The sequence below is a fragment of the Mobula birostris genome, chromosome 12 (assembly GCF_030028105.1).
Source record: "Mobula birostris isolate sMobBir1 chromosome 12, sMobBir1.hap1, whole genome shotgun sequence".
Taxonomy (NCBI): domain Eukaryota; kingdom Metazoa; phylum Chordata; class Chondrichthyes; order Myliobatiformes; family Myliobatidae; genus Mobula; species Mobula birostris.
This window is the reverse complement of record NC_092381.1, coordinates 55233026-55246636: the sequence shown is the minus strand read 5'-3', so window position 1 is coordinate 55246636 and position 13611 is coordinate 55233026. Positions and strand designations below refer to the sequence as shown.

Genomic DNA, 13611 nt, shown 5'->3' with positions numbered 1-13611 from the left:
TTCTCTGGCTGGTGGCCTGTGACTAGTGGTGTGCTGAAGTGACTGGTGCTGGGTCCACTGTTACTTGTCATCTATACAGTGATCTGGATGATAATCTGGTAAAGTGGATCAGCAACTTTGCTGTTGACCTCAAGATTGAGGGAATTGTGGATGGAGAAGGAGACTATCAAAACTTGCAGTGGCATCTGGATCAGCTGGAAAAATGAGCTGAGACATGTCAGTTGGAATTTAATGCAGTCAGCTGTGAGGTGTTGCACAGTGGGAGGACAGACCAGGGTAGGACTCACACAGTAAACAGTGGAGCACTGAGGAGTGCAGTAGAATAGAGGGTTGTGGGATTACAAATCCATGATCCCTTGAAAGTGGCATTACTGGTAGATATGGTCATAAAGAGAGCTTTTGGCACTTTGGCCTTCATGAATCAAAGTATTAACTATAGGAGTTGGGTTGTTACTTTGAAGTTGTATAAACATTGGTGAAGCCTAATTTGGACGAAGTATTGTATGTACTTTTGGTCACCTACCTACTGGAAAGATATCAATAAGATTGAAAGAGTGCAGAGAACATTTACAATAAAGGAATGAGCTGCCATTGGAAGTGGTGAATACAGGTTTGATTTCAACATTTAAGACAAGTTTGGATAGGTACATGAATGGAAGGGGTATGGAGGACTATGGTCCAGGTGTGTGTTGATGCAACTAGACAGAATAACATTTTGGCACAGACTGAGGGGCCAAAGGGTCCCTTTCTGTGCTGTAGTGCTCTGTGCCTCTCTGACTTTACACTCTCAGTCTTGATGCAGGATCGTGACCTGAGACATCGTGCATCCCTTTGCTTCCACAGATGTTGCTTGACCAGCTGAGTTGTTCCAGCGTTTCATGTTTCGCCCATGATTTTCCAGCCTTTGCCATCCCCTATGTCTGTGTAGTGCCCTTGTCTCTGGTGTAACTCAGTCACTGCTGAACAATGGCGGGGCGGAGAAGACAGTGAAGGAAGGGGGGAAATTATTATTTGGGGGCATGGATGAAAATAGGGATTAAGAGAGTGTGAAGTAAATAAAATACAACTAATCAAAGTATGGTTTAGCCAGCAGGGGTGAACTAATTACTAGATACCATGATTTAAATATGCCTAGGGCTGCTAAGTAGGGACCCATAGGTTTAATGCTCAAGCTTTCCTGGAGTGATATTTATAGTGTCTGATGATAGCACAGGGTATAGTGGTTGAGGGAGCAGAACATCAGCACCTGTCTATGTGACTCAGGATTTAAGGAGAAGGCAGTGAACGCTATTGACGAAGGATGTCAGTGGCCACAGGGAAAAAGGACGCCCCATAGCTTTTACATCACGAAGAAGCTCGGAGAGATCAAAGTAACTGCCAGGTTGTAGCAGTTAATTCACCACTCTCCCCTTTCTGGATAAACAAGCATAAAGTAGTGAACAAAATTGCAATACTAGACAGAGTCAATATGGTCTAATAAAAAAGGTAATCACATTAAATAAGTTTTCAAAGAATTGTAACTACTAAGGTGGGCAAGTAGGAACAGTGGATGCAGTATATCTAGATTTTCTAAGGCATTTATTAAGGTGTCAAAGATTCATTTCAGGATCTATATTGTACACATTTCTCTGACATTAAATGTACCTTTGAAACCTTTGAAATAAACTAGCTGCTCATAACGTAAGAGTCAGTGTTGGCGGTAAAATATGAGCAGAGAGATAGTGTAGAAAGAAACTTTCATTTTGGCAGACTAGTGATGTACAAAATCCTCAGCTCGTCACAGTCTATATTAGTGGCTGGATAAACAGACAGAACATAATGCTTCTGTGTGTACCGAAGATAGGGACAGTGAGGAGATGTGAAGTGAAAATTTGCAAAGAGAAGTAATGCAAGGATATTCATTTTGGTAGGAAGAGTGGCAAAAAGCTTGCTGAGCAGCTTCTTACAAAGTCTGTGGCAGCACGTACTCCCTTACATATGTGAGGTTTGAGGACCTCAAATATATATTGCAGACATTTATGGAACTCTGCACATGACAATGTTGCAGCCCAGAGAGCAGTTAATTGCATGATACATTCTTGGAAGGCTTCACAGCCTTAAAGTCACAATCATTACTCATAACAAACACGGCATACACAGTGAAAAGTATAATACATGGGACCTAGATAGTCATTGTGCCTTTAATTTCAATACAAAGTGTCGAAGAACAGCATATGCCTGATTTTTATCACCAGCCCAGAGCCTAATAACCTATTAAAGAAATGCAAGGGCAAAGTAATGAATCTCACGCACAAGGCAACCTCCATGCTGATTCCACCTTACCACAGGGCTAGGTCACATATTAATTTGCTGTCTAAGACAAAGAATGAGGATCTTGTGTGGCCAAGTTTTAAAACAAGGCTGTTAATTTTGAGAAAGCAAATTAATTGTGAAGCTGACAGCAAGCCAGAAAGCATGCACATTGCAAGAAGCAGAAACTGATGCACAGTTTCTTTTCCCCAGGCTGGAAATGTCAAATACTAGAGGACATACATTTATGGTGAGAGATAAAAAGTCTAAAAGAGATTAGTGACACCAAGTTTTTTTTTACACAATATGGGTTCCTGGAGTGCATTGCTGGGGAGGTGGCAGAAACAAGTACAATAGCAACATTTAAAAGGCACTTAGACAGACATGGAGGGGTATACACTATGTACAGGCAGATGGGATTCATTTAATTTAGCTTAAATCAGTATCATGGTTAGCATAGTTACCACAGGCCAGTAGGTCTGTTCAGGTGCTGTAGTGTTCTATGCTAGAATAAATTTGTTTTATAAATTCATTATCAAGCAATCGTGTATCTTTATGTGGAGACATTATTTCAGCGATGAAACTATATTAAAACAGATTATCATGAAAAGTGAAGAAGAAAATCAATGGATCTATGTCTGATGTCAGTCAGACCCCAATACAATTTTATCCTTCGGCTGCAGCCTAGAAGCAAAATATTATCAGGATTTGCCTGATATCGGACTCTGAATGTTGCCTTCCATGCTAATTGGCAAGTTTCAAAAAGACAGCATTTATTATGTCAGTTCAGGCTCATTACGGGAAATTAGGGAAATTGTGGGGGTAATGAAAGTCTTATCCTATTTTGAAACTGGTAGACCTGAACCACACTACATTTCTCAATTTAGCATTCTGACAGTGTGCAAACACTGGGTTTGAATTACAGCTGGTCAGGAACACAATGGGACAACATTGCAACACTGCAGTAGTGGTAAAGCTCTGGAATTCTCTCCCCTGGAGAGTTGTGGAAGGTACATCATTGAGGGCACTTAAAAAAAAGAGATAGATTTTTTTTGAAAGAAGGCAAATGGCAACCGGTACAGAATAGACCAGCCGTGGTCATATTGGCTAACAATGTTCGAGGGACTGAATGTGTATTTCTGCTTCTCTTATGTTCTTGTGAATACTGTCTGAAGAGGATAAGACATTTTGTCAGCAACTTGGAAAGGATTTAGTGGGTGTAGAATGTGAGGAAAGCACATCTGACACTGAGCACTGGTTGTGGAAGAACCTGCAGTAAGGAAATGGAAATCAGCAGCAATTGTCCACGTAGTTGAAATGGGCAAAGGGGTACCAAGAGCCAAAAGAATAGGAAGAGGCTAGTACAAGTTATTGCAAAGAGATAGTGATTACATTTTCAGATTGGTATTAACCATGTCAACTGGAAAATTTCAAGTGTCAAAGGATGCAAATGAATTCTCACAATATAAAACAGCAGCTCTATGAAAATGATCATCGTGTGCTGATAGTAGCATCACCATGTTCCTTTCCTGTGCAACAACCTTTATTCACACAGATAATTTCTCACCTCCTGAAGCTTAAAATTGCTGGTTTCCCATCATCAGGAAACTCGATGATAATGCCCTCGCTAACTTTATCCTCCAGCTACCGTACTCTGAGGTATCCATGCTCCTCCCAATTATCCCAGGATTAAATGGCTAACTTCAAGCACCAAGGTCCTCAGGTTTGAAATTCCCTTCCTAAACTTCTATTTCCTCCTTTAAAGCACACTATATCTTTGACCATTGTTTTAGCCAATCCTAGGAGGCTGGGTGTTAATTTTTATTTGATGATTATTGAGTATTTTGCTACATTAAATGTGCTTTTTAAATATGTTGTTATCATTGAATTTGTTTCTAGTAAAATAGCAGTGTACAGAAAAAATGTACTCATTGGAATTCTATTAATTACTGTGTATTTCAGCTCCTTCGTGCAATCTGCTTTTCACCTTATTCCAATTTATCCTAAATGTTTATAGGATTTTGTGGTTTGCAGAGTCTAACTAATTAAGTTTGGTTTTGGCTAATATACTGTAAATTCCTTAGGAATTAATCTTTCTGCCATTCATCTTTAAGTATTGGTTGAAAATCCAATTATTTTATAATATCCTAGTGCCAAGTTATGCTAAATTGCAGGCAATTAAACAGTGAATGTTAGTAATTGGGCTGAGATTACTCCAACTTGTTCTATAAAGGACCAATGGAAATTCTTACATCAGTTTTAAATGTATCTAAGTCGGCACTCTACAAGTGAGAGAGCAGTGCTCCAAATCAATATGCAGCAATATAATCTACCCAATCTGATATTAGTAAGTAGATGGAAGGCCAGTGCTTTGTAATATAATAAAGCAAATAATATTTCATTAACAGTACATGAAATCCCCTATGATTTCAGGATAATACAGAGTAATAAGATAAGTATTAAATGAAATTAGAAGTCAAGGTGAAATAAAATAACATATTATGTTCAGACTTACAGAGATAGCCAATTTGATGAAATGATAATTCAATTTTCTATGCTTCCGTGGGACTCATGCTTAGAAATGGAATCACACATGGTGGATTTTACAGACAATTGAAAAGCAAATTAATGCTGAATACCAAGTGTTTGAAATTTTGAGGGCCGAATTTCTCCAACGGGATACACCTGTTGTGAATTATTTCTGCAACCCCCAAATTAAAAAGTACTGAATGACTCAGTTCCCTATGCAAAGATCCTTTTAAGGTTTTTCAAGGAAAATTGCTTGAAGTTGTCCAGGGAATGCCTATCATTGGATAATTGTAAATTCTACCATTCCGGTGCCCCCTCGACCTCCTGAGGTCAGCATGGGAAGATGAGGAATGGGCAGAATATTTTTAATGTTAAACCTTGATCTAAATGAATGCATTGGGACAACAACCAAAATGGTCACTGTTCTAGTTACTGCCTCTTTCTTGGCACAGTCTAGATGCACTGTACTTTCTAGGCAATGGTCTTGGTGGACTGTTGCATCCGTTAGTCTGTTAGAACAAGTGTGTTTCGTGCACTGTGACAACGTTAAATATGATTGGCTTCAGATAAATTTCTCTTTGAAAGCAACTTTCTGTATTACCAAATGATTGATATAAATGTCCGAAAGTCACATCCAAGAGCAATAAAATCATAATTACTATCAACCAAGGATATCACAACGTCTTCAAAATGTGTTTAAAATACACTTTACTTTGTAACATAACAGCTGACAAAGGATGTCAAATAATTTATTAACTTCGTTGCTAGGACTGCAGTTATCAAACTATTGATCATAGTTAGAGGCTTAGCTACAAGTTTGTAGGAATACTCTCGCAGCATTTGGCTATAGGCACTGTACTTTGGGTACTTAATTTAGCAGTACTATAACCCTTAACTGCAGTAAATAGTGTTGTTTCAATAACATAATAAATAGCTAACATCATTTGCTTTGGCATCTGATACCACTTTATGACCGTGATATGTGAGGAAATACAACAGTAATGCATACAGTTCCTCAAATCACTTGGGTTTACTTTATAACCATAATAATAATTTATTGTGGGTTAGACAATGGACCTTTTAAATGTTCAGGTGCTTTCTCTGGCTCCTTTCTCCTTCATAAAGTAGTTGCTGTGGCAACTTCACCCAAAGCAAGCAATCAGTGGAAACAGCATGAGGGCTGCCCTACTTTTGAGCAGTTAGCTGCCTCCCACTGGCAGTGAGCTCATTCCTTTCTCTATGACACAGATAAATTTAGAACTGAGATGAGTCTAAAATTGTCTCTGGAACTGTGAAGCATTTGTCTGGTCAATGATGCTTGTTGAATTGCAATGCAACTCCTTAAATAGGTTACCTATATACAACATACTAGATGAAAAGGGAAGCCTTGATTTAAATAAATTCTATTGTTATGTGCAAAGACTTATTCAACACAGAGTAACTAAGATAATATGCCCATCTAACTAAACACCTGTTCAATTATGATCTTACTGTAGTTAATAGTAATTTTATATACTTCGTTTATAAAGATTCTCAAAAGTTGTTAATTTTTAAATATTATTTTATTCTCAAAAAGTACAAAACAATGGAGAACAATGGCAAAAATAGGGACGAATGAACAAAATGAATGTTCAGCTTTTAGCTAAAAAACAAAGAAAGAGGATAGGTGGAGGGGCAGGTAGTTTTGAAGAAGTAGAGAATCTACAGAAGGACCTAGACAGATTAGGAGAATGGGCAAAGAAATGCAGATGGAATACAACATTGGGAAGTGTATGGTCGTGCACTTTGGTAAAAGAAATGAAAGGGTATTTTCTAAATGGAGAGAAAATACAACAATAAAAACTGAGGTGCAAAGGGACTTTGGGAGTGCTAGTGCAGCATTTCGTAAAGGTTAACTTGCAGGCTGTGGTGAGGAAGGCAAAAGCAATGTTAGCATTCATTTCAAGAGGACTAGAATATAAAATCAGGACGTAATGTTAAGGCTTTATAAAACATTGGTGAGGCCTCACTTAGAGCAGTTTTAGGTCCCTTATCTTAGCAAGGATGTGCTGAAACTGGAGAGGATTCAAAGGAGGTTCACAAAAATGATTCCAGGTTTGAATGGCTTGTCATATGAAGTGCATTTGATGGCTCTGGGCCTGTATTCACTGGAATTCAGAAGAATGAGGGGTGATCTCATTGAAACCTATCAAATGGTGAAAGGCCTTGATAGAGTGGATGGGGTGAGGATGTTTTCTATGGTGAGAGAGTCTAAGACCAGAGGACACAGCCTCAGAATTTTAGAATGGAGATGAGGAAGAATTTTTTTAGCTAGAGAGAGTGGTGAATCTGTGGAATTCATTACATCAGGCAGCTGTGGAGACCAAGTCTTTATGTATATTTAAAGCAGGGATTGATAGATTCTTGATTGGTCAGGGTATAAAGGGATACAGGGAGAAGGCAAGAGATTGGGGCTGAGAGGGAAAATGGATCAACCATGATAAAATGATGGAGCAGACTTGACAGGCTAAATGGCCTAATTCTGCTTCAATATCTTATTGTCATATAGTCTTTAGTTAAATGCTTGGTGTTTTAGGCCCAGATTTATCAACAGTACACACAAAATGGCAGAGTGAAGCTTAAATAAAGGACAATTCATATAAAGTAGCAGAATAATTTTAGGGAACTGAAAAGCTCCATTTTCCATTTCTTATTTATTTTACATCAATTCGTAAAGCCTGTTCGAGCTTCCTAGCCAGCAGTTCCTCACATTCATGGGAGGAAAATGGAAGGTCATGGGAATTTTGTAAGCAAAAGAACTGAGTTTAATTACCTATTTGATTACTCATTTAATTGGTTTGGCACGATGTTGTGGGTCGAAGGGCCTGATCCTGTGATGTACTGTTCTATTTTCTATGTTCATAAACATTATCATGCACATTCTATTTTATCTCAGGTTTCATAATCTGAGTGGAAAACACAGTCTATTTCTTCAACTAGTTTATTGTGTGCAGTCAATTGTTGAGATCACTTTAAAAGAGTATTTTCAAAGATGTATGTCTATTACGTTGTCCAATAGGCATTGAACACTGTGGTTGTGTGTGCATGCACACATCTAAAGAAGAAACACAATCTCAACAGAGTGTGTATGCCATTCTTAAGATAAAATCTGGAGAAAATAACTTACTCATCTACCCAACTACAACTTATGATCTACATCAATATAAGCAAGCCAAAATGGTTCAACTCTAATGTTATGGAACTCCAAATAAATCTCTTGCATGAACTTTTCTTCTCAAACAGGAAAAGAAGAATGATTTTGAACCATAACAAACTGATTTTGGTAGTTTGATTGTTCCAATCAAATTATAATTTTAAATAAATACAGTTTTATAAATATAGTTTAATTCTATTTTGGAAATACACCTCTCAAGACGTAATTTCTTTGGATGTATTGTAAGAAAAACAATGACCAAAAAATTGATGATGACAACTAACTTACTAGTGCATCATGCAGCAGTCAGCCTCAGGGAGATTAACTAACTCAATATTGTTCCATGCATTACTGGGGATTATATCGATCTTTTAACTACTAGGGATTACTTAAAATATCCTGAATGCCAATTTTTATTGTGTTTCACTTTTTGGAAATTGGTGTATGCCAAAAGAAGTATGGTTACAAGTTGAATATTTATACACACAGAACACTGTATGTGCCCCTTGGCACACGATGTTGTACCGACCTCTTAAAATACTCTTACACCAGTCTAATGTTCTCTCCCACAAAGCCTTCCATTTTTCTTTCACATATGACTATCTAAGAGTCTCTTAAGTATTCCTAACTTATCTGCCCCCATCACCACCTCTGGCAGTGCGTTCCATGCACACACCACTCTCTGTGTAAAAAAAATCTACCTCTGACAATCCCTTTATACTTTCTTCCAATCACCTTAAAATGATGCCCTCCTACATTAACCATTTCTGCCCTGGGAAAAAGTCTCTGGCTGCCCACTCTACCAATGCCTCTTTATCGTCTTATATACCTCCATCAAGTCATACTCTTGAAGTAAAATGTAAGCAGAGCACAAAGCACATAATTTGGTTAGTAAACTATTGAAGTGTGACATCTTTTAAAAAAGGAGACAGTTGTCTTTAAGTCCTGCTATTTATTTCTATAATTGCTTCATGTGTTCCTTTGGTACAGTTATCTACACTACAGCACTTGTGAGAGAACAATAGACTTTTCATTTCACATATTGTAGGTAGCAGACTACATTTTGTGAGGGTGTATAAGACCTATCTCTAGGAGGTGGTCTTGCTCCACTTCAGCTTTATGTGGGCATCAGCATCAAACCAGTAAGTGAATGAATATCATTCTTTACTTTCCAGTAGTAATGAATGTTGGCAATCTACCCATTAACTCTACGCTAATGGTATAAATTTATTGATCTCAGAATGTGCATATGGCTTTCATGCATAAAGCCTTCTCTAAATGGCAAAACAAACAATATTACCCAGCACTCAGACTACACTGTTGACAGCTTCGGGAAATATGTGTTATTGCCTTTAACTTTCAACCCTTTTAAAATCCGAAACTCCAGACGTTCATCTCTCAATAATAAATTCTATGTCATATCAAAAACTGAATAAAAGCAATGGCACAGCGGCTGTGGATTGCCTCTTTTTAGACTGAATCATTACCTCAGCATCTAGTGCCCATAACTTTAATCTGCTGTCCCATTCCCACTCTAACCTGTCTATGCTTGGCCTTTAATAGAACTCAGTGGAAGTCTGAGGGATGGCACTTTATTTTCAGACTTAGTGCATTATAAATTCACAAATTATGTTCAATATTTTCCAGCTACCATTATTTGTATCAGTCTCAATGTCTTACTCTGGTAATTTTAGCTAACAATACTGTGTCCATTTGCAGCTTTTTCAGACTGATGTTTTGTTCCCTTGTTTGTCCTATCCTCTTTTGCCATGCACTAACAAGCTTTTGGTCATCAAATCTTCCCTGACGCCAAACCTAACAGCTTCACTCTGTGTACACCTCTGATGTGTGACCAGATTCAGCTCTAACTCCATCTACAAGTTCACAGATGTCACAACCATACCGGGCTAAATCTTAAATACTGAGAAGAGTGAGTACAGGAAGGAGAATGAGAGCCTAGCGGCATGATGTCAAGACCACAATCTTTCCCTCAATGTCAAGGAAACAAATGAACTAGTCATTAACTTCAGGAAGCAAGGCAGACTACATGCTCCTTGATAATCAGCGGTTCTGATGTGGAGTTGATTGAGAGTTTCAACTTTCTAGGTGTAAATAACACCAATAACTTTTTTAAGTTCAACCATGAAACACCATGACCAAGAAGGCATGTTGACATCTCTACCTCCCCAGAAACCCAAGGAAAGTTGGCATGTCCCTACTGACCCTCACGAATTTTTATCGATGCACCAGATAAACCATTCTGTTAGTATCAGTCATAATTTGGATGTGGCAACTGCTCTTCTCAAACCACAAGAAACCACAAAGAGTTGCAGATACAGCTCAGTCCACCATGAAAACCAGCCTCTCCTCCATTGACTGTGCCTACATTACCCATTGCCATGGAGAAGCTGCCAATATAATCACTGATCCCTCCTACCGGGTCATATTTTCTTCTCTTCACTCTTATTGGGAAGAAGATACAAAGGCTCGAAAACACACAGCACCAGTCTTAAGGACAACTTCTACCCCACTGTGAAATTTCTCAGCTTACCTTGTTGTGACGCTTACACCCTGTACCTGCACTGTACCTGTAACTTTATAGTCTGCATCTATTATTGCTTTTCCCTCTGTACAACTTTAATGTACTTGTACTTTGGAATAAACTGCATATGGATGGCATGCAAAACAAAGTTTTTCACTGTATCTTGGCACATATGACGATAATAAACCTACTATCGATTATCAACCATCTCTTTTATTTTATCCATCCCTACATTAATTCTTCAGTACCTTAAAATATGTTTAGATCTAATATTTCATTTTCTGAAAATCTTCAAACTGAAACATTAACTCTCTCTTTCCACAGAAGCTGCCTGACCTGCTGAATATTTCTAGCATTTTCTGTTTGAATTGTGCTTTTTTTTAAGAATAATATCACTGAGGAATAAAAAACCAGGCAATTCTGGAAACACATAGCAGTCATGCATAATATATGGTAAAAATAAACTTTTAATATTTCAGTCTGGGACACTTCAGCAGAACTGGAAAAGAGGGAAAGCAAAGCTACACACACAAAATGCTAGAGGAACTCAGTAAGTCAGGCAGCACCTATGGAAAAGAGTACAGTTAACATTTTGGGCTGTGACCCTTCAGCAGGACTGCCGATGGTACTCTTTTTCATAGATGCTGCCTGGCCTGCTGAGTTCCTCCAGCATTTTGTGTGTGTTGCTTGGATTTCCAGCATCTGCAGATTTTCCCTTGTTTGTCAAGAGAGAAAGGAAGTTGATTTTCAATACCAAAGAAGGTGGGGTATAGAGGAGTAGAGAAAAGGCAATATTGTGGATAAGGTGAGACCAGATGTCAATTAAGTGGACATCCCTGGAAGAGAAGTTGCAGTGAATTCAACAATGATTTTCATGAGCTCCACGTCACTCATGCTAACCTCCCAAATTATTGAGGACTCCAAGCTAGAAATATTTTAAAGTCAGACCATGCTTGAAACTTACACCTGTCTTTTCATCAAAAATTTTGATGCCTCCAAATGAAATGGTCAGAAAGATTCTTTGTTTGTGTTCTCCTTTTGAACGTGCTGCAGCTGCAATTCCCTATAGGGGGGTAAACAACAACAAAATAAGTGTCAATGAGAAACAGCAAAGTTCAGTCAAGCAGCTCTTTGGTTTACATCCTACCAAGCACAAAACAGCAGAAATGCAACAGCATTCTGTTATTATTTCCCGTGTAGTGCAAATGACTCTTGTATTCCTTGGCCCAATTATACTGCAGCTTTTGTGATGAAATGGCACCGTTTTCATTTCATGTCAGAAGAAACCCTGGGGAAAGAAGTAGCTGAGCATCACATTTTGGCAAACTGCAAATGTCGGTCAGCTCAGTTCCAGGAGATTAAAAGTAAAATCTTTACAATATATAAATTGGTTACTTTTGATCTCGAGTAATAAATTGTAATGTTGAATTGAAACCTAGGCATGGTAAGGTGCTAAATAATTGTATTTTATTCTTGTTCTCAACATTGAAACCAAGAATAAAATACATTTACTTAGCACTTTACCATATCCTTCAGAATAACACAGAGTATTCCACAGGGGCTTACTTTGAAGTGCACTAAATATTACATTGCCAATCCACGACAATGAGGTGAACAAAATGCCACATGGAAAAAAAATAATCTGTTTCATTAAAAATTGTGGAGAGAAGAAAGTGGTTAGAGCAAATAAGTAATGCCTTGAATTAAGTAATGAAACTTAAACCAAGTCCCCACCTATTTATTATTATGTACAGTTTATCAAACAGAAGCAGCAGCAGGCCATTTGGCCCCTCATGTGTGATCTTTTATTCAATAAAATCACAGCTGATCTTTTCCTTCAGCTCCATATTCCTGGAACAACCTCAAATCATTGATTCACTTAAATGCTTAAACCTCTACCAGTTTCTGTCTTGAATACTGAGCATCCACCGCCCTCTTGGGTGGAGAATTCTGTAGATTCACCCTCTGGGTGTAAAAGATTTCCATCATGAGTGGCTGACCCCTTAACTGTGTAAACACTGGCTATGAAAAGGAGCATCAGCCCATCATCGACATTATTACGCCATTTAAGATTGTTATGCATTTCAATGAAAGCTGCTGTCATCAGCCAGGAGATACAGAAGCTTGAAGTCCCATGCCATCAGGTTCAGAAACAGCTCCCTTCCTACAACACTACCATGGACTTGTCTTTGACTGTATCTTTGTTCTTTTGCACTACGGTCTTGTTTTTGTACATTCCCTTGCATGGTACAATTTTATGTATAGTTTATATACATAGAATTTATATTCTGTGTGGTCTGAACCTATGTTCCTGTGATACTACTGCTAGCAAGTTTTACATTGTACTATTCCTCACCATGCTGGTACACATGACAATAAACTCGACTTGACTTGAGTTATCCTCTCACTCTTCTAAGCACATGAGTGTATAGGTGTAGGCTATTTAAACACAGTTTATACAACATTTCTACCTTTGAAGGCATCAGTCTTGTGAATTTTCACTGCACTTCCTCAATTCCAAGTCAACACTTACCTGGTTAGGGAATCCAGATCTGTGTACTTTATTTTGGACAGAGTGTTGCTGGGTCTTACATATTGGAATAAAAGATTTCTTTTCTTGCACTCAATAAAGTCTAGTATACTATTTGTCTTTCAAACTTTGGTGATTCATGAATAAGGTCACCTAGGGCCCTCAAATCTCTAACAATTTAATATATATTTTGCTTTTCTATTTCTTTTTTCCAGAAGGGGATGCTCTTAATTTTTTTCCCACATTATGTTCTCTTTGACACATCCTCACCCATTTACTCAATCTTTCTGCATCCTCCTCAAGATCTACATTGCCACATTCCTATATATGATCAGCAAACTTGAGTGTATTATACTTAGTCCCCTGTTTCAAATGATTAATGTAGATTTTGTACAGCTGTGTCTCCAACATCAGTCTCTCCGGCACTTCCTAACCTGAAAATTACACAATTATGTCGAGATTTTGTTTTCTGTAAACAATCTGAACACACATTTGGGGTACCGTGTACAGTTTTGGTCACTTTGGTAT

The 13611-nt window shown here is 38.1% G+C and overlaps 1 protein-coding gene across 1 annotated transcript in view; it reads right to left on the bottom strand.

The window, feature by feature from the left end:
* dab1a (DAB adaptor protein 1a) overlaps nt 1-13611 on the bottom strand; it is a 383120-nt gene that overhangs the window by 122701 nt on the left and 246808 nt on the right. Inside the window, exon 4 of the mRNA XM_072274548.1 lies at nt 11518-11616. Coding sequence (XP_072130649.1) covers nt 11518-11616 — 99 coding nt within the window. The remainder of the gene's footprint in view (nt 1-11517; nt 11617-13611) is intronic.